The following is a 20,834-nucleotide window of genomic DNA, read 5'->3' on the forward strand; positions in this document are numbered from 1 at the left end:
AAGGATGTTTTGTTACAGAATCAAACTTGGCTCCCCAGGGAGGTGGTTGAGTCACCATCCCTGAATGTGTTTAAAAACCATCTGGATGTGGTGCTCAGGGACATGATTAAGTGGAGGGTTGTTAGAGTTAGGGTAGTATGGTTAGGCTGTGGTTGGACTTGATGATCTTGAGGGTCATTTTCGACCTGAGCAATTCTGTGATTCTGTGCTATGATTCTGCAGCATTTGGGATATGCTTCTGTTGTGATTTAACTTGATTTCTGTGGTGGTGTCCCTCCATTTTGGGTTGGTGACTGGCATGTCACATCTGTCACCTGGAGACAGAGCAGTCTGAACTTCACCCCTTCTATGGTGATTACAGTTAATTTCTGCTGGGGCTGGTGGCAGTCTGCTTGTTCCTTTTATTGCACGCAGCTTGTGGTTATCACACACCCACACTCCTGCTATTCCTACTCTTTGCTGCAGGGCTGCAGCAGAATCCTGTACAGGAGGCATGAAAACAGAGTGTGTGGCAGCGATGGGCAAATATTCTTCTTCACTTGGTGACTGCAGGGGGCAGGGCTCAGTGCATGCAGTGGGACACAACAGACTGTGCAGGAGCAGCATAGTGGCTCCTGGAGCAGCCAGGCTCCCAGGTGGTGCTGGAGCTGTCATGCATCACTGCTGCACTGCTGCCCAGCCCATTTTCTGCATGACCCCAAAGGCTAAGGGCTAAACGCTCACATTTATGATGAATCCTTTTCAAAAGACATGGATCATTGCACTCTGCTGCCCCGAATGCCCATTACCTTCACTCACACATGCTGCCTTGGGCAGCAGCAATCCCAGAAGCACCCTGCCTGTTAACCACAGCATCCAGCAGGCTCTGCAGGAGCTCCCACTGCTCTGCCTGTCTCCTCGTGGCACTGCAGTCACTACAGCCTCTCTGTTCTGCTGATGGCTGCTCCAGGAGCACACAGGGCACATCTTTCTCTCCATGTCACTTGGGATCAGGCAGGAGCATCCCCTGGAGCTGGACCGATGGCACTGTTCCATGGGGCAAGGAAATCATAGAGGTTGGAAAAGACCCACAGGATCACCCAGTCCAACCATCCACCCATCACCATTGGTTCTGACTAAAAATGATATGGGGAGATCTCAAGTGTAGGAGCTGCTCTCTCCAAAGAGACGAGAGTGGGAGCCACAGCACAAGGATTAATGCCAGCAGTCAGAGAAGATTATTCCATTTTTATCTACTGTCATTCGTACTGTCATTTATCATCCCAAACTCCACGAAACGTCCTGGAGAATGAGGGAGGGGAGAACCTTCACCCAAAGTAACGTTTTCATCCTGCCCATGCTCATTTCAATCAGATAGTAATTAGCATTTTCTAAATTGCCAGAGTATTATAAAATGCCTCTTATCACAAATCCTGGAGTGAGTGGGTGGAGCCCCTTTACACCTCATTTCTTTGCTTTGTACAGAATAGATGTTCAAATTTAGCTTTGAGCTGAAAGCCACTGAGAAGGGCCATTATTGTGCGTGGGGGGGATATTGTTCTGGTCTGTGGCTGAAATAAAAATGCACAGCCAAATAGAGAGGCCAATGAGCCCGCGAAGTTCTCATACTGAGTTTTCATTCCAGGAAGCTCTCTCTGAAGTCCAGGGGTATTTTCTGTAATGAAAAACCTGTTCTTCATCAGGTTGCTGATAATGGAAGGAAGTTCCAGTCTCGTCAAGAGGAAAACAGGAACTGAGCTGTTCTGAGTCCTCCTATGTAGTTAGCCAACATTGTACACTTCATAGCAACTCGTTCCCCCTGTTCAGCAGAGACCCTGAGCTCTGCAGCTGGTGGGAAGTCTAACACAATGCATTATTTTAGGTGAAGATGATGGAGGGTAGTCACACAGGTGCCCTTTGTGATACTTATTGCATAACAGAATTGGACTAAAGGGTCTGTCCTTGGCCGGAGGATGCTCTCTGCTCACTCAGGGCACACCCTGGCACTGGAAGGGTGCAGCTTTCCTGGCTTTTAGATTACAGTGTCACTTTGATTTGTGAATGAAAATATGAATTCAAGAAAATTTGTGATGAAACCCACTGCATTGAACTAGAAGGCATGTAGGCTATGCAGAAATGAGCTCATGGAGCAAATCAGTTCACTGCTCTCTGAAATCTGGTGTACCTGGGAGGCATTGTGGACTTACCTCTGCCTGCCCACCTGTGTTGCAGGATACCCTGGAGATGTGCACTCGGGAGAATGAGTTCAAGAGCATTCTGTTTGCTCTCTGCTATTTCCATGCTGTGGTGGCAGAAAGGCGCAAGTTTGGACCCCAAGGCTGGAACCGATCCTACCCCTTCAACACTGGAGACCTCACTATCTCTGTTAACGTGCTCTACAACTACCTGGAGGCCAGCTCAAAGGTGAGTAGATGGACGTGTGCTATTTCATGGAATCACAGAATGGCTTTGGTTGGAAGGGACCTTAAAACCCACCCAGTTCAAAGCCCCTGCCATGGGCTGGTTCCCACTCACCAGACTGGGCACTAGATGAGCTTGCTTTTGCTGGCTGCTGTTTGGTGGCTTTTAACCTCCAGTAAAGAACTGGATCATGCTGAAAATCCTGAAAATCTTGGTTTTATAACATCACAGTTTGGTGTATCTTTGGTGTGAGGCAGGAAACTTCAACATCTACAGCAGCTTACAAAGCATATCAAATAGCGCCTGTATGTATTCACTAGAAATACATTGTGGTCTTTGGTTTAATAGAATTTAGAATCAATTTGCATTTCACTGGAAAGCTGCGTAAGTCTGTGCTGTGATGCTGTTTTCCCTGGGCAGGATGTAACTACTGCCTAATGCTTGTTTACTTAGAAGACTGGAACAGTGCAATGGAAGCACTCACTGAGCAGATCAGTCTAAGAGCTGTAACCTGCAGCTCAACAATGCTGCCTGAACTCTGTCACAGCCTCCTGCTTCATCCTGCAGGTCCCATATGATGATTTACGCTACCTCTTTGGTGAGATTATGTATGGGGGTCACATTACGGATGACTGGGACAGACGGCTTTGCAAGACCTATTTGGAAGAATTTATTAAGCCAGAAATGCTGGAGGGAGAATTCTTCCTTGCTCCAGGATTCCCCCTCCCGGGGAACATGGACTACAATGGCTATCATCAGGTAAGCTTTGTTTTTGGGCATTATTTATACACAGAAGTTTAATGCCTTCCATAACTGCCCTATAATCTGTTTTAGGAGGCAGTGAATAGGATTGCAGTATTTCACCACACCTCTTGTTATTTCCCATTATGTTCCATTTCCATTGACGTTCCGTCAATCCCCTGGATATACCAAGTCTTATGGTAGTTTGCTACTTCATCACAGGCTCATTCTGTTCATGCACAAATTGTATTGGTTTTTGAGACCTGAGCAGGGCTTCTGGAAAATTACATCCACATACTGTTTGCCAAAGTGGCCCTTTCAAGCTCCTTTTATTATCAGTTTTGATGAGAAGCACTGACAGGTCGGGTCATGGTGATCTACTTACTGATCTCATCTGTTCTTTGTACACAAGTGCGGCAGCAAGGATAGGTGTATTAGGCTGGCTTTGTTCATAAACCCGAACTACTGGAAGCTAAACTCACACAAGGGATTTCAGAATATTCATGCTGAAACACACAGCAGATAATTGGTAGAGAAGGTCCGAACCTAAGAGATGTAGGCAAGCCAGACTTGAGCAATTACCAGATTTTCACAGTAGGAGTAAAAGCAGTTCTTTTCTCTGTAAACAACTGTTTGCTCCTTTGTCCTGTGGGGCTCAAGGCCATGAGCAGAGAGGTGTCAGCTAGGGCTTACTTTCCTGGTGGGCAGTAATTCCAGCTCTGTAGGCTGAGTGCTCTGCATCTGTATCTGACCTCTGCTTCTGTGTGCAGTACATAGATGACACCTTGCCACCAGAGTCTCCTTATCTCTATGGCCTCCACCCCAACGCTGAGATTGGATTCCTTACCCAGAGCTCAGAGAAGCTCTTCCGCGTCGTGCTGGAGATGCAGCCCGGTGACAGCAGCATGGGCGAAGGAGGAGCCGTGACCAGGGAAGAAACGGTGAGAGTGGTTGAGAAAGGGGCTGTGTTTATGGGCTGTCTCACTCCTCAGCAGCCCTGACTGCTCAGGTCTGTCTCAGAACTGCTTGCTGTAACGTCTTCTGCCTTTGCCAGATGCAAACTGGGTGTCTAAAACCACCAGCCTCATAATATGTGGAACGCCACCACAGTGGGATGTAATTGGAGTATTGTCAGTAATAGGACAGTGGTTTTTAATTACCCCCTGAACTGCAGTGCCTTCATTATCATCCTGCAAAGACATTGCAAATAAACCTTCTGTGGCCTCCCCTACCTCTGAGCTGCCAGTCCCCATGCACCAGGCTGTGACTGGCATACCAACAGCTCTGCACACCATCTGCCATGCACCATGTCCTGCCCAGCTCCCAGGGGCCTTGTCTTTCCTCATTTCCAGCCGAGCCCATCCGCTGTGCCTGTGTCTCAAACTGATCTCAGCTCTTCTTCTTGAAACTCACAGCTCATTAAAATCTGGCCCTAGCATTCATACCAGGATCTGAAACCAGCCAACACTCGCTCACTTTTTGATTTCTGCAGACTTAAGGCTTCTGTTTCAAGCCCTTCAAATTAATGAATGGCTAATAGAAAGCGTAAGTGTAGGCTCTGGTTTCACACACAGTTCTCTGGCTTGCTGTGCTGCTGGGCACTGCTGTCCTTGCCTGAGGGTCACTCAGAAGGGGTGGGAATGGTCAGTTTTCAGTTTGTTCTGGAATCTGAGGTGAAGGGAATAACCCAAAGTTATCAAAGCCAAAGAGAATGCTCTAATGGGAATAATTCTCCTTCTTTTTGCCTGTTAATTACAATTCAGCTCCTTGGTCAGAGCAGAACTATCAGTGGGTGATCCGGCAGCATCACAGGGCTTGGCTTTGTTGCAGATTCCTGCAGACAGCCAGAGAGCCCTCGTGGTCTTTGTGTTCCCTGGGGGAAGCTGCCTAGAGGCGAGCTGAGCATGGCCCCTCTGCACTGCTCCCTGCCTGGGGGATGCTCCCACAGCTCATGTTCTTCTGGGAATGACCTCTATCATTACCTGACTTATAACTGGCACTGGCTGTGCCCCTTTTACTCAGTCCTTGCAGAAGAGTGAGGACAGAGTGCTCTCCACTCCTCCTCCATTTGAGCCCTTCATTTGGCTGAGGTGGTTACAGAGATCTTGCACGGAGCTGCAGGGAAGCAGTCTTTTTCCGGAGGCTCTGACGAGTCCAGTTACTCCCACAAGTTTCTGAGGCCATATTAGAGAAAATGAGCCATCATTGCTGTGAATAAAATCAGAGCCAGAGAGATTTGCAGGGGAATTTCAAATTACAGGGTATTTTGATACTGCACCTCAGGTGCAGCTCAAGAGCTTTTCCAGCTGAGCTTTAGCTTCAGCATCAGCCACCTCACTGGCTGCAGTAGCAGCCCACGCTTTGTCGCTTCTTGATAGCTCCGATGTGTGCATGGAGGGTTTGAGAGAGCAGCAATGGGAGGGCATCAGAGTGGAGTCCAGAATATCAGAGGGCATGGCAATGAAATTACCCATGGGCTGCCTCTGCCAGTGGCTGCAAGCTGTTGTTGTCACCCACTCACCAGCTTTGTACATCAGATTGTGGAAGTGTAACTGCGTAACACACTCCTGAAAAATCAACTCGGTTTCCAAACTAAGTTGAGTTGGTGACCTGAAAACAACTTTGTTCCGTTGCACTTTTCTTCCACAGCTCTATTAGTTCAGAAGGCAGTTTAAAATTCAGTTTGATATAATCACCTCTCTCTATCAATACACCACAGAAAAGCAGCTCATGAGCTCAGTTATCCTGAGGCTCAGCTGAGATTACAGCCCCCATCAGTCTTCTTGCATTGAGTCTGACCTTAGAAGAAGTAAGAAGGCAGACTTGCGACCTGAGGAGAGAGAACGTTACGTGTCACCCTGACATTTTTAAGCCATCATTTTGAAAGCGTCTCATCTGACATTAACTTTGTAAGCATTTGAATTTTAATAGGATGGGGCAAGGTCTTTGAAAGGTGTGATGCCCAGCGTAGCTGACAGTGATTGTTTTTGGAGACAGCAACTGGCAGATGGAGTTTTCATCCCATGTTCAGACAGCTGTCAGTTGGAGAAACCCCACAGGTCATTCACTAACAACCCTCTCTGCTCCCTTTGGCACGCAGGTGAAAGCTCTTCTGGATGAGATGCTAGAGAAACTGACGGATGAGTTTAACATTGCAGAACTGATGGCAAAGGTGGAGGAGAGGACACCGTACGTCGTGGTTGCTTTCCAGGAATGTGAACGCATGAACATCCTCACCAGTGAAATAAAGAGCTCTCTCAAGGAACTGGACCTGGGGCTGAAGGTAGGAATGGAACGGAAGCTCATGGAATAGAAGGGGTCACACTCTGCCAGCTGCAAAGTCCACTTGACTCCATGGAGAAGGATTTGCAGATGGATTTCAAGTGGCACATTGTCCCCAAGCCATGAGCACAAGCATTGGCTGGGGTTAAAGATACACTTACTAACAATGGCTTCAGGCACTTCTGCCTACCTGGTATTGTAGCACAGCAACAATGGTTCTCACAGAAATTGAGAAATAGCCTATTTAAAACCTAGCCAGAAAAAATCACACCTTTTCACAAAACGTCCAGTTAATGGGGAGAACCTGTAACAAGGTCTCATTAAAGGGGAATGCCTTTCAGCAAAAGCTGAAATCAAAGGAGAGATTGGTCACGCTTGAGGACACATGACTATCCACAACTGTGAGACAGAAAGGCTTAAAAAGCCAGGAGCTTTGCAGGGATAAAACTCCCCTTACTGGGTACAAGTCAATTGCAAATGGGAGAGGGGCAGGGGCAGGGAATGGCTGACCCTGTGGAGATGCTGTCTGTGATTACTCCATGCACAGTTACTTCTCCACCCTGGTAAGAAGCTGGACTCTGATCCAGGAAGGTCATCTCAGTGTCTCTCTAGGGGGTGGTTTTGGCACTTGCTTATAGGGAATGATGAAGGGTTCTGGGGCTGACAGGACATGCCAGGTAATATGCAAGCTTCTGGGCTCAATGGGGTGTACAGGAGGGCTGTGCTTTGAGGCTGCATGCAGTGCTAGGAGAAGTCATCTGCTGAACTCTCTCCTTGGCAGATGTTGGCACAAGATATCAAAGGCTTCTGCCTTCCCATTAGAGTATAACCTGGCATAGAGCAGTCTACAGCATCAGTGCACAAGGACATTCCCCAGCAATCTGGAGCTGGTTTTCTCCTTCCCTTTGTCACCCCAAAAGATTGTTTGCAGTGGTAACATGCTCAATTCCTTTAGAAAGAGAATGGTGGCTGGAAGTCATGGCACATAGCTGGTGGCTTCAGAGCTACCCTGATGCCTTCTGCTTGTCACTGACACAAACATACTTTCCAGATGATTTCATGGTGTGGAGCAGCAATTAAGGACACCAGTCACTGGGCAGTCCCTGTTCCATGATTTCCTTAAAGGCAGGTTATCATCCTTTTCTGCCAGAATCTCAGCTCACAAAAATACTTTGCAGTGCATGGGAATCATCATCCTTGAAGGAACTGCAACTGTTTTGTCCTGACCCCAGTGAAAGAGCTGACAGGGGAGCATGGAGGACCTGCCCTGAGTCTGCATGGCAGTGCCAGTCCTCTGCTGAGGGCACCTTGGAAGAGAGATCTCCAAACAACATATCTGCAGTGTGCACATGGAGGTGTTAGGGCTGGATTGGAGATTTCAGGTGGCTTTGCCTCAAGGATAAGACTGAACTAAATCCTGGCCATGCTGCGTGCTGTGAACCCAGCAGCCTGGGTCAGTACTGGCACAGCACTGCTGCATTGCATTCACCACTGATGCTTGCTGGCTTGGTGCAAGAGATAGACATATCATCTGTGTTTGGCGGTGGCCTGGTATGTGCAGTCCATTTTAAAATAGGTTGATATTTATGTGGTCAATTATTATAAACAGGTTTCCTTTATTTTCTAGCATGAGGCTTTGGAATTGAAAATCCTGTTTCCTGAGACAGGTGGAAAGAAGTGATTTAATGTTTCATGTCTCCAGCACCAAACATGTCCTAAATGTGACTTCGACAATGTATAGTGATTAGATTTAGTGTGGATAAGGGTGAGATGTTTAATATTTGTAGGAGAACTAAGGGGAAGCAGGGGCCTAAGTAAACCACAGGCAATGTATACCACGGAAATCAGGCAAGAAACATAGAATTGTAGAATGGCCTGGGTTGAAAAGGAGCACAAGGATCATCTAATTCCAACCCCCCTGCTGTGTGCAGGGTCACCAACCACCAGACCAGGCTGCCCAGAGCCACATCCAGCCTGGCCTTGAATGCCTGCAGGGATGGGGCATCCACAGCCTCCTTGGGCAACCTGTTCCAGTGCGTCACCACCCTCTGATGAAAAACTTCCTCCTGATGTCCAACCTAAACCTCCCCTGTCTCAGTTTAAAACCATTCCCCCTTGTCCTATCACTGCCACCCTCATAATCAGCCGTTCCCCCTCCTGTTTATACTCTCTCTTCAAGTATTGGAAGGCCACAATGAGGTCTCCACCAGAGCCTTCTCTTCTTCAAGCTAAACAAGCCCAGTTCCCCCTCAGTAATAGACAGGGCCAGTTTCTCCCCAAAGCTCTACGGTGAATCATGGCAGGGAAGTGGGACTGCATCTGTTGCAAAGTGCTAAGGGCTACATGTGTTGGTCCCATCAACATCAGTACTGATGGTAGAGTTCTGAGACTGAAAGTACAGAGGGGATGTACAGGTTTGTGTTAGCATTTCTCAATCTTGAGGATGCTGAGGATGTTGAAGGGTTTGAGATGCCATTGCTGGGTGATCCTTCTGTGTCTGCACACAGAGGCTGCTGAGCTGGACGTTGTGCATGGCCCATGCTGCTCCCAGTATCATCCAAGGGCCCTTCCTGCTCCATGGGTGCCATGTAACAGCCAAGGCTCAGGTGCTGTCCCAGCCTGATTTTCACACTCAGTTTGGAAGGGGAATCCTGCTTAAATTGTTCCTTCTTAGAGCAACTTCTACAGGATGCACATTAATCTCCTGCATTGTGGTCCTGACTGACAGCACTCAGAGGAGGAGAATTTACACGACAGGAGCCACAGATTTCAGAACATAATAAATGAAACACAGAGGAAGCGATGCTGTTGTTTTTAGCTTAGTATCTTTTGCAGTCCTATTGTTTTCAGCTGACTGTCTGCTGAAAGAAAGAAGGAGATTTGGAAATGTCACAGCTCATTTCAATTTTTGAATCATTCATTGTGTCTGTTTAAGGGAAAGCGATTGTTTGGCCCCAGAATAGTAGACATCCCATGAAGAGAAAGAGCAATTGCAGTAGACTGGTGGCCATCAAAAATAACTGGCACACTGTGTTCCCAAGCCCTTTGTTCTTGGTGGATTTGGTGAGGCCAAGGGCTGGGCTGTAACCCCCATGTGCTGATGTTCTGTCCAGTGCCATTTCTGTGAGCAGCTTTTCTATTTTGCAGCTTCAGTGAAGGATAAGCTTCCAAAATGAAGGTAATAAATATTGTAGAAGGATATAGTGAGACCAAATTCCATCAGGCCTTGCTGGTATTTGGCTGCACGGAGCGAAAATAACCATAAACTGAGAAAACAATTGGTGACAATAGTCTGCTCATCTTGAGGGGATGTCTGCAGGCTGGTTGGGATTTCCTTCAAGGGTGTCTTTAATGAAAATTACTCCCAGTGCTTGGGGGAAAAAAAAGCCTGTAACTTGAATCAGTCCGGATGCATTTTAGTATTCAGCATCTGAAATGCAAATGTATGCGTAATTGTGATTGAGCAACTGTATGAGAGAGCAGCCCTGGATGCTTTGAACCCTCGCAGGAGGTTCCAACAAGTGTGCTCAAGTGCACAGGCTTTAAAAATTGCTTTTCTCAAGCTTTCCCCAGAATTACATTTGCTAATTCATTTGTTTCCTGAAAGTAAAATTAGACAGGATGTGTGATTATGAGGGTTGTGTTTTTCAATCAGTCTGAGTGCTTGTGTGTGTTTTGCAACATTTCTACCTGCTGCAGAAACTCTCCATGAGTGAAGGATGCTTCTGCCTGTTCCATCCAGTGACCCGTTGGCCACCAATTTGGGGCCTGGTCTCACCATGGCATTAACCAGAGCTGCCTATGGGACAGGAAACATGATCCTGGTGGGGTCTGAGTTCTCCTGAGATGGGAGGTGATGACCCATGGGACAGGGACACTGCCTTTATGTCACTTTATCACCACGTAGTGAACACCTATGCAGCAAACATCTCTTACTTGTGTTTGACCCACGTTGTTCAGAATTACTCGGGGATTTAAAGTCCTTTTACCAGCCATTCTGCAGTTTGGAGGTTCCCCACAAGTGTCAAACCACTGAACAGGAACAGAGAATGGGAACGTGGGCTGCTCCCTGGCTGGCTGAGCCTTTGGAAAGGCAGATGCAGCTCTTCCTCTTGGTTTAGGACTAACTGCAAATTGTCCTGCTTGCACCAAACCATTCATTTAACCTCATTTGCTGCTTCTAGCTTAACACAAATAGCCTTGAGATCTCTGCCCACCACAAATCCACGGGGAAACCTTGCTCATAACTTGTCTTCCTGGGCCCCTGGCTGTGATCTCATCCTGCTGGAGCCTGTAGGTACAGCCAGCATATCAGAGCTCTGCAGGGAAACAGTGCGGTTGGTGTAGAAATTGCAAAGCTTTTTGTAACTGCTGGACGCTGACAAGCTTTGCTAAACACGTGTCAAGAGGCTGCTCTAAAAGGATTTCAACTTTTGCTAAAGCCTCATAGATTTTCGTGGCCCCAGCAAAGGGCACCTCTGCTGCCCTCGTGGCTGGAGGCACTGAAGTCCTGTGAAAGAGCAGTTGGAATTTGTTAATGTGAACAGACTGACCCAGTTCCCTCGCCCTCGTTCTCAGCAATGGCGCAACTGATTTCAGTTAATCTTTCCAAAAACACTCAGCCTGAGGGAAAGAGAAACTGTAAGTCAGATAAATGTTAGCAAAATGTTAAGGGGACAAAAGGAAGCGTTTGTAATGGACGCAGTGTTAACTATGTCTCCAGACTGCTGTGGTGCATTGTGCCCTCTATCTCAGCATGGAACATGCAAAGGTTTAAATAGTGAAGGGCATCACAAGCTCTGCCTGCATTTGCAGATCCAATCCTCCCCTGCTCAAAGTGGGCTCAGTGGGAGCAGGTTGCCCAGGACTGTGCCCAGGTGGGTTTTCAGTATCTCCAACGATGGAGATTCCGCTGCCTCTCTGAGCAACATGTGCCAGTGTTGGACCACCCTCACAGTAAAAAAGGAGTATTTCAGCAGGATCTCCTGTATTTCAAATTGTCCCCACACCCTCCTGTCCCATCACTGCTCACTGAGAAGTGTCTGGTTCCATCTTTTTCACTTCCTACTATCAGGTATTTCTAGGCATGTCCTGAATCCAAGCTCACAGCATGCTGCAAAGGTTCCCAGGCTACAAGACAGGTTGGCAGAAGGGGACCTCTCTCCTCAGCAGCATAGGATCAACTATTGCTGTCTCTTGCTGCTCTGCCCTGTGCTGCCATCATGGGCACTTTGGTGGGCAGAGCTGCCAGCCCATCATCTCCTGGCTATGCACTGAACCTATTTTGCAGCTGTAGGGGGAGCAGGAGCCTCCCTCTCACTGCTGGAAGTCACGAGCTTCCACCATTGGTTGTAACAGTCTCAATTTCCCACTTGGTAGACATAGACTCTGCCCTTCCTCCAACACGGGCAGGCTCTGAGGCTCCTGTTGTAGCTGGAGTCTCTCAGAGAAGATCCAGTTGGTCTTTCTCACCATCTCAGATGCTAAGCAGTCTGCTGACCACCTGCAGCTCTTTTCTTGGTGGCACAGGTCCTCCACCATTAGCATGCAAACAGTGCTGCAGTCATAGAGTCCAATCTGCCAGCCTGTACTCAACCTTGACTCCCCCCCAGGTGCTCCTGGGGGCTGTGCCCCATGGCATGTCACCCCTGGGGCCCAGCAGCTGCAGGCTGTTCTCAGCAGGTAATGAGCCCCATCCCTTTGTCCCACAGACTGCTGCTGCTCTTCTCAGCCTCTATCAGCTGCATCACTGCTGTCCAGGCAGCTCTTCAATGCACTGAAGGTGATTTCAGCTGGACTCAGCAGGGGTTTTCTTAATGATCAGCGATCAGACACTGGGGCCCTACTGCAGAGTAACAGAAGTTCAAGAGGGATGTCATTATGCAGAGCCCCTTTTTTGTCTGTGCAAATGTTCCAGCTCTTCTCCCGTCCAGGCCAACCTGATATGTATTTCTAAAAGCTTTAAAAATAGTCATCTGCTGGGTAGAGGAAAAGTCAAGACTCTCTGTCTCCCACTTGGCTGAATCATATCTTAATTTGTTGTGTGTTTCCCTGCTGTGAAAGAAGCTGTGATTACATTTGAAGGCAAGATGTGAATTCAAAAAGAAAGACTTGCACTGCAAAGTAATAAGGGAGGAGGGGGATAGGACTTGGTATAGCAAATACTTGGACTATTTTTGGAGTAGATTACCAGAGAGCTGCCCTGGTAACATTGGTGGGAACAGTTCTACATCTCTGTCAGTGTGTCCTGTAAAGATCTTCAGTCAATGAGAGAAAGCAGAACCAACAGTGGGACAGCTGAAGGACAGCTCTGCTCACTGTCAGCCTTACCCAGCTTTTTCTCCAAGAAGTATTTTTACAAGAGGGGAGATGAGGCTGTTGTGAACATGAAACTGCAGTAGATGGTATTTGTGAACACCTAAAACTCATGAAGAAATTTGCAGTATGTGAACACTAGGGACAGTGTAGGGTGCCATGCTCTTCCATATTTGCTCAGCCTCTGCTGCCAAGCAGGTTATGTTCAGGTTAAATGTTGCTGCTGCTGACTGTGCCCTCTCTTACTCAGGGAGAACTGACCATGACAAGTGAGATGGAGAACTTGCTCAACGCCCTGTTCTTGGACATGGTGCCAGAGTCTTGGGTGAAGAAGGCTTATCCTTCCACGGCCAGCCTGGGAATGTGGTTTGCTGACCTCCTCACTCGCATCAAGGAGCTGGAGATGTGGACAGGAGACTTTTCATTGCCTTCTGCAGTGTGGCTTGCTGGGTTTTTTAATCCTCAGTCATTCCTGACAGCCATCATGCAGTCCACAGCCAGAAAGAACGAGTGGCCTTTGGACAAGATGACCTTGCAGTGTGATGTGACAAAGAAGAACCGGGAAGATTTTGCCAGTCCTCCTCGGGAAGGGGCTTACATCCATGGTTTGTTCATGGAGGGTGCACGCTGGGATGCACAGGTGAGCTCACCAGGTCTGTTATATCAGTAGATGGCTTGAGCATTATGCCCTCATTATTTGGTATTGTACTCCAAGAAACTTCCCAGCCCAGGCAGACATTTGTCTAAAGTAGATGTCTGTGCTGCCTCTGTAGGACTGGGAAAGAAGTGGGTCCCTCCTCTGCAGCCCTAGGATGCAGATACAGTATGGTCAGGTGAATCATCATTTCATGGTGATAAAGGGAGTTCAAGCTGGCCATCTCATGGTGTCTCTAAAGGCAGAAGACATGGTGTTCTTTCAACACCTGCATCTTCGCATGGTTGTGATTTCATTGCTGCCTTCAAAAGTTACATGACACTTCTAGTGTCACTGCTCTGACCCCTGGGGAGAGAGGACCCTGATTTCCTACATCTTCATATCCTTATGGGTTGTATAGGTAAATGAGTTGTATGGCTAAATGGGTTGTACGTGCCAACTCCAGACTGCTGTCCATCTGTTGCTGAGTGGTCCAGGATGTCACCTGCATAAATAGAGCTTGTGACCAAAATTGAGCTGCATCCTTCAGCCACCCCCTGAGGGTGTCAGGTAAAGCTGTCATGGAGCTCTAACCTGCACAATCCAGGCAGGCTCAGAGTGTGGTGTGGGGGCTCAGATCCTGGATGAGCAGACAGCAGGGGTACCCCTTGTTTTCCTTCCCTTTTCTGGATGCACCCCAATGCCCTTCAGCTGTGACACAGCCAGCCCCAGGGCAGCCAGAGTGAGAGCCTGGAGAGGGCACATGCAGGGAGGTATGCTTACCTGCTGCTTCCTGCCCACGTAGCTGACTCTTCTTAGAGCACTCCTGGTGCTACAGCATCCCAGTGGAGCACAGCTGTCCCTGTCATCCCTTCTGACAGTTGTCAGCTGTTAGTTCAGTTTGCCATTAGGAGAGCCATTAGGCTGACAAATCCCCACTGGGCCGGTCCTCTGCGTTGCCCAGCCTGTTAGTACCACAAATCCCAATTTGTGCTGCACATGAGAATTAAATGACAGTGATTCATGCAGCTCATCCTCTGGGCAGCCAGCTCACTGTTCCTGCTGCCAGTGATGTGTGAGAGAGTTAGGGCTGATCAAAGTGGGTCACTCAGAACTTACTTATCTGTGTCAAGTTTGCCCTCTTGCAGGAGCAGGCTTTACTTTCAGAGGCAGCTCTTCAGAGCCTTAACCTTGAAGATCCTCTGTTATCTACTGTGGGGCTTAGTAGTAGGATGCTGACTAGAGGGACCATGCCTGCTGTATGCTACACCCCATCCTGTAATTCAAATATAATACTCTCCATTTATTTTTTAGCTCTCTCTGTGCAATAGTTTTCTACAAAGGGTAGGAAATTAGGCAACGAGTAGAACTCACTGTCTGATGGCATCCAGTGCGTTTTATCACAAATCCCTGTGAAGGGCAAAGCAAAGGATGGTTTCCCTCTGGGACCCAACATCTACGTTTGGGTCTGGAAAGCAGTGAAAAGCATTGCCAAAGACTCCATCAGCAGCTTACCATAAAGAGTAATAGGGACAGGTTGTCACCCTTGTTGGTTTTGGCTCTGCTGACAACAGAAGTCAGTGCAGCAGTGTGAAGACCAGCCTGGTCCATTGCCCAAGCCCTGATCCTACAGCTTCCTGCCCACTGTGGATGCCATATGAAAACTCTTGCAGCCCCCTGCTGTAGGGAGCACTGGATTTCAGTTACCCTCAAGAAATAACATTTTAAGCTGATCAAATCAGCCAAACACAACAGAATAGCAGAATTTTTAAAAGACATCCTAGTCTTGCATGTCAAATGATCCATTAAAAACAAATTCCAGTGACTTCTGTTTCCTCTTACCATCATTACCACCATTACTAGGAGTGGCTTCTGCCAAGGTTATCACCTCTCTCAGGTGATAATGAACGTGAAGAATGGGATGTTTTGGTGGAGGGAATCCAGAAGTCTTTTGGGGATCACGTGGCTTCTTTCCTCTGTTCCCTCCAATATCTTGCATGGGCAACTGCTTCCAGCAGTGCAGTTTTTCTTCAGAGGCCATCCAGGCTTTACTGAATGTGTTTTCCTGGTTATGTTTTCCTTGAGATTGAAAGATACTGAGCAATTACATTTATATGACCATTCATAATCTCTCGGTATCACGCTTCAATTTATTTCAGCGAAGAAAAGAATATTCTCACATGTTGCTCCAAACATTGAAATATCATTTCCACACAGTGGAACTATTCATTTTAGCTGTAACCCAGTGAGCGCCAGTATACATTAATGGATGCAGGATTATTAAAACTGCTGCATAGTTATTTTGGGTTGCACACTCCTTCCAAATTAATCCTCTGGTAAGAATGGCAGGTTGTGGTTAAAGGAGCTCTGCTGGGAAACACCTTCACTTTTAAACTAATATTTCACAGTTAGGTTTTGACTCCAGAAAGGGGGAAAATTCCCTCCATGTTCTTCTCCTACTCACATTTTTCTATTTATTTAAACATTTATGTTTGCCCTTGGGTGTCTTAAATTTATAAAACATTCATTGCTAAACAGCAGGCAGCTATTAAATGAAATGAAACCACACAGGTTATTTTGGGTCCGCATGATCTGTTGCTGTAGCACCATTAAAGTCGGTAGAGCTCAGTGAGAGACGGGTGGGTGACACTGAGACAATTTGTCTGAAGCCCTGGGATTCCTGGTAATGTTGCTCCCCAGAGTGGAGGGTTTGATGCTGGGTGTGTGCCCTGAGTGTGCTGTGCCTCTGTCATACCACACTGCCTACACCATGGATGTCTAGCCCTTAGGCTTGCCTGGGCTGCACTGAGTGAGGAGAGAGTTCCTGCTTGACCAACATGATGGCCCTTTTGTGATGATGTTGGCGCATCAATGGACAAAGGAAGAGCCACTCATGTCATCAATCTGGATTTCAGTAAGGCCTTTGACAGTGTTACCCCATGACATCCTTCTCCGCAAATGGGAAAGATGTGGATTTGATGGGTGGAGTGTTCAATGGACATGGGATTGGCTGCAGGATTGAGTCCAGAGAGTGGTGGTCTATGGCTCCATGTCAGGATGGAGATCAGTAATGAGTGGTGACCCCCAGGGGTCAATGCTGGGACCAATGCTCTTTCATATCTTCATCGATGACATTGACAGTGGGGTCAAGTGCACTCTCAAGTTCCCTGGACTTTCTAAGGCCAATCCTGTGCAAAGGAACAGTTTTCAACCAGCAGAGAAGCTTAGAAGGGACACCATGCATTCATCTGGTGGCTAAAGGAGCTCAGTATCTTTGGAACCAGTTACACACAACTCATTTTTTTATCTGAGATGCTTCCCAGAAGCTGATATAGATAAAAACAACATCAGTGTGCAGCCCAGCTCTGATACAGACCAGTGCTGCAATATTTGGCCATCACAGCTGGCCTCGACCTTCTGCAGAGGCAGTGAATGCACCAAATCTTGTGCACCAGGGACTGAAATCTCTCCTGGAGGGCTGAGATGGGACGTGACATGGAGCCTCTGCCTGCAGCTGTCAGTAATGCCTAAGTCTGTGTGAGCTGAGAACTGGAGAAGGGGTCTCCAGTGAAAACTGTACAAGGCAGCTGTGGAGGGGACCCCTATCAGAGCCAACTCTGATAGGCAGCCAAGCCATGCAGAAAGGTTTGGTGGCTTAAAGGCCTTAAGTAAGAAGTGGTGCAGATGCACCTGTGCTAAGAAAATCTCAAAGTCTTTTTGAGTGAGAAGGGATGTTGGCCCCTGGTTCACTGTGTGTGTTCTGGGTCCATCTGTCATCACCCCTGGCTTGGGGCAGCTCTTCCCATGTCCTTTGACCCACTGCTTTGTGGCAGTGTATTATGTCCAGTCTTCAAATTGCCTGTTGAGAGGCCAGGACAAACAAGTGGAGATTTCTTTAGGATCTGAGACCTGGAGCTCCCTGAGCACAGAACAGGGGCTTTTTACTGGGTGTGCTTTGGCAATAGGTAGAGAAAACTGCTTTCAGAATGGAATTAATTCCTGATCATGAGAGCGATAAAAAATGCAAATGCAAATCAGCCCAGCCATAACATGGCGATAAGTTCCGTAGAGATATCAGATCTTGTTAACGTAGAAATGGGTAGAATATATCATGGAAATTTGATTTATCATCAGTAAAATAAAAGTTCTGATCAAAATACAACCTTGGAAATGAAAGATGTGGATTTTAAGAGCACGTAGTAATACTTGATAAATAGCTCCTTCACAAGCTACCGTAAGAATTATTTAATGTTTGTTCAGCACATTGGAAATCACAGAATCCTAAATCAGAGCTGGGTTTGTCATTAGCTTAGGAGAACAGATGGTTTTAGTACAATTAAACTGAGCTGTATTGCAAGGGGGATTATTTTGCTTCCCTCATTTGCAGAACTAAGCAAACTGTTGGAGAGGTTGAATCTCTCCCCACAACTCTGATCCGAGAGCATTTGATATAATAATGATATGTGAAGCTCAGCTGCAGAGAGAGGCAGTTTTAGCACTCAGTTTTATTTTGCTTTCCTGTATTTGTTTTCATTTGCTCTCTCTAGCCTCCGTTAAGCAATTTTGCAGACTTTCCTGGAAGTTGACTGATGTGGAGTGCGTTTTATTGCCAGAAAGAGAAACATAAGTTGCCAGAGATACCTGAGTTAGCGGAACCAGCTCATTTCATGCCCTCACAGCAAACCATCTTTCTCCCGGCTTGGGCAGCCTGCTGAGCAAGAGCATTGCTTTGGAGAGGATAATGTGGGCTTGTTTAAGATCACATTCCCTCAGGAACAGTCCATCTGAATCCCCTGTGGAGATGTGAGCACCTGCGAGAGGGAAAACAAGCCTGCAGTACCTCTGGGGCACCATAAATCATCTCCTCTGCTCAGTACACAGTACAGAAACATACCCCAGATCACACTCAAAGCTTGCTGGTGCAGTGAGTCCAACCAGAGCCCTGCTCAGGTGTCTGCAGCTGGTTTAAGCATAAGCAATGCTTACAGAATCACAGAACCACAGAATGGTTGGGTTGGAAGGGATCTTAAAGCCCATCCAATTCCATCCTGTGATGGGCTGATTGCCCCCACCAGCTCAGGTTGCCCAGGGCCCATCCATGGCCTTGGGAACCTCCAGGGATGGGGCACCCACAGCTCTTAGGGCAGCAGTGCCAGGGCCTGTGGTTATAGAGCTTCCTCCTTATATCCAACCTAAATCTCCTATCTTTTAGTTTGAAACCACTACCCCTGTGCAATCACTGCACTCCCTGCCTCCCCCAGCTCTCCTGTAGCCCCTCAAGGCAGCCTCATTCCCCATGAGATGATTCTGGTCTGACAGAACCTTGACTAAGAGCTGCATGAGAACGATGGTGCTGGATCCAGACATAGATAGGAACCCTCACAGATTTCTGCTGAGGTATTTTGTGGGTTTGGACACCTGGGGGGGCAGGTATCAGTTTGTACCAGTCCCCTTGGAATAAGCAAACTTGAGAGTGATTACTAGTGAAACAGGGTAGGTGCTCAATCCAGGCCCTGCTTGCCTCAAATAGTGCAGCCACCCCCTGATCTCAAGAGAGATCTCCATTAAGATCAGCTTATATAACCATTACCATTGATCATACATCATGCTGATGAAGATTTTGGCAATCTAAGACCTCTTCTTTCCTTTTCAGACCGGGATAATCACGGATGCCAGGCTCAAGGAACTGACCCCGGCCATGCCTGTCATTTTCATCAAAGCCATTCCTGCTGACAAGCAAGATACCCGTAGTATGTACCCATGTCCTGTATACAAAACACGCCAAAGAGGACCAACTTACGTGTGGACTTTTAACCTTAAAACTCGAGAAACCCCATGCAAGTGGGTGCTTGCTGGTGTGGCACTGCTTCTGCAGATCTAGGCTCAGCAGCAGAGAGTCTCAGTTAACATCCCTAGCAATGTCTTTCTCAGACCTACCAGTGTGTGTAGTGCCTGTATGGGAGCTCAGAGAGGGCAGTGGCATCTGGCCCACATTCTTGTCTGCTGTACATCAGTGTCCTACTGTTCCTGCACATAAAGGCCCAAACCCACACCCATATCTGCTGTATCCAGAGAGTGCTAAGCTCAAATCTGAATTCAAAGTTTATTTCTGTGTTGTGTTTCAAGTAGTTTTAAAATCCAGGGGCTTCTCCAGTATCCACAGGTATTCAGTGATGTGTGAAATTCTTTGGACTTTGTTCTTTTCTGTATGTGAACATCTCTTTGCTTTATGTATAACCGAACCCAGCAGGTGTGGTGGATGTTTCTTGCTAATAGTCCTGTAAATTTTGTAACTGTTGAAAATAATATTAACATCTAATGTGATGAATGTATCGAACAGTAGAAATACAGCCTGGAGTTTATTTAAGAATTCTTGGTAATGATAGAAATTTATTAATGAAAATCATTGCACCTGGCCTGGTATTGGAAGCCAGCATCGTGCATTTAATCCCTCAAACTTCCCCTCCCAAACAGACTGCCAGATTGCAGTCTTATTGCAGACCAACCCTCCTGGCTATGACCAGACCCATCTCCAGGGTCACTGAGCTCCATGACATTTTGAGGCCCTCCAGAGCTGGCCCTGAGCAGGCTCATGTGTTGGCACCAAGTGGGGAGTGAGGCCATCACTGACCAGTTCTGTTCCTATGTGGTGGCACTGAGATCTCCGGGATCCTGTTTGCAGGTAGCTATGGGGTTCATAGGGTGGGGGTCCTCAGCATGGAGAGATCTGAAGACCTCTTGAGTTGCCCCAATACTCATAGTCCATTAGGGTCTTGGCTCTCCCACCTCACCATGTATGTGTTGGCAAAGAGGGGTCTTGAAGGCCTTCCTTTGCTTACGGATGAAAACAAGGGATGGATGCATGGAGCCTGAAGCAGTTCTGAGGGCAGTGGTGAGTTTCTCACAGTCTCATATCAAACTGATATCAAACTTATATTAGGTGAGGCTTTTAGGTGACCTCAGCTTACACTGATGGGAACATCCAGTGTCAATCCAGAGCAGTGCAGGGCTTTTCAGGAGTCACAGAGTGACTCGTGCTGAGCAACATAGCAGATGTCTTCCTGCAGGAATGCAGAGATGCAAAATCTCTTTGCAGACCTGGAGAGTGGTGACCTTCAGGAGCAAGGTAAGAGGAAGACCCTTTCTGGCAAGAGCTCAGTTGAATTGCTAGGCAGCAAGTTGGGGCTTAGCAAAAGACATCTGTAATGCAGGGGAGAGAGCTGACTGAGGCTTCTTATTTAAGAGGTACTCCTAACCCGTGAGATAGCCAGGTCTGCAGACTGCTCCAAGTACCCAGTCTCTGGCTAGAAGAGGTCTGTTAGCTGGGAAAAGCTATGCTACTAAATTAATTCCTTCCAATTTAAGTTAAAACCTGCCAATTAGATGCATAGATAAAAACTGTTCACTTCCCCCAGCTTTGCAAGCTGAGTGCATTACATTCTCCATATACTTGACAGTGCAG

At 47.3% G+C, this 20,834-nt stretch overlaps 1 protein-coding gene across 4 annotated transcripts in view; it reads left to right on the forward strand.

Moving 5' to 3' along the window:
• Positions 1 to 19,742, forward strand: part of DNAH9 (dynein axonemal heavy chain 9) — a 155,803-nt gene extending 136,061 nt beyond the window's left edge. For all 4 annotated transcript variants that reach the window (XM_015880078.3, XM_085522724.1, XM_085522725.1 and 1 more), the window contains 6 exons: positions 2,212 to 2,403; positions 2,968 to 3,159; positions 3,912 to 4,082; positions 6,242 to 6,424; positions 12,989 to 13,378; positions 19,026 to 19,742. In XM_015880078.3, coding sequence (XP_015735564.3) covers positions 2,212 to 2,403; positions 2,968 to 3,159; positions 3,912 to 4,082; positions 6,242 to 6,424; positions 12,989 to 13,378; positions 19,026 to 19,253 — 1,356 coding nt within the window. In that variant the 3' untranslated portion in view covers positions 19,254 to 19,742. The remainder of the gene's footprint in view (positions 1 to 2,211; positions 2,404 to 2,967; positions 3,160 to 3,911; positions 4,083 to 6,241; positions 6,425 to 12,988; positions 13,379 to 19,025) is intronic.
• The last annotated feature ends 1,092 nt before the right edge of the window (positions 19,743 to 20,834 follow it).

Source organism: Coturnix japonica, chromosome 23, assembly GCF_054131305.1.
Source record: "Coturnix japonica strain WE chromosome 23, WE-NBRP24, whole genome shotgun sequence".
In the NCBI taxonomy this organism is placed as follows: domain Eukaryota; kingdom Metazoa; phylum Chordata; class Aves; order Galliformes; family Phasianidae; genus Coturnix; species Coturnix japonica.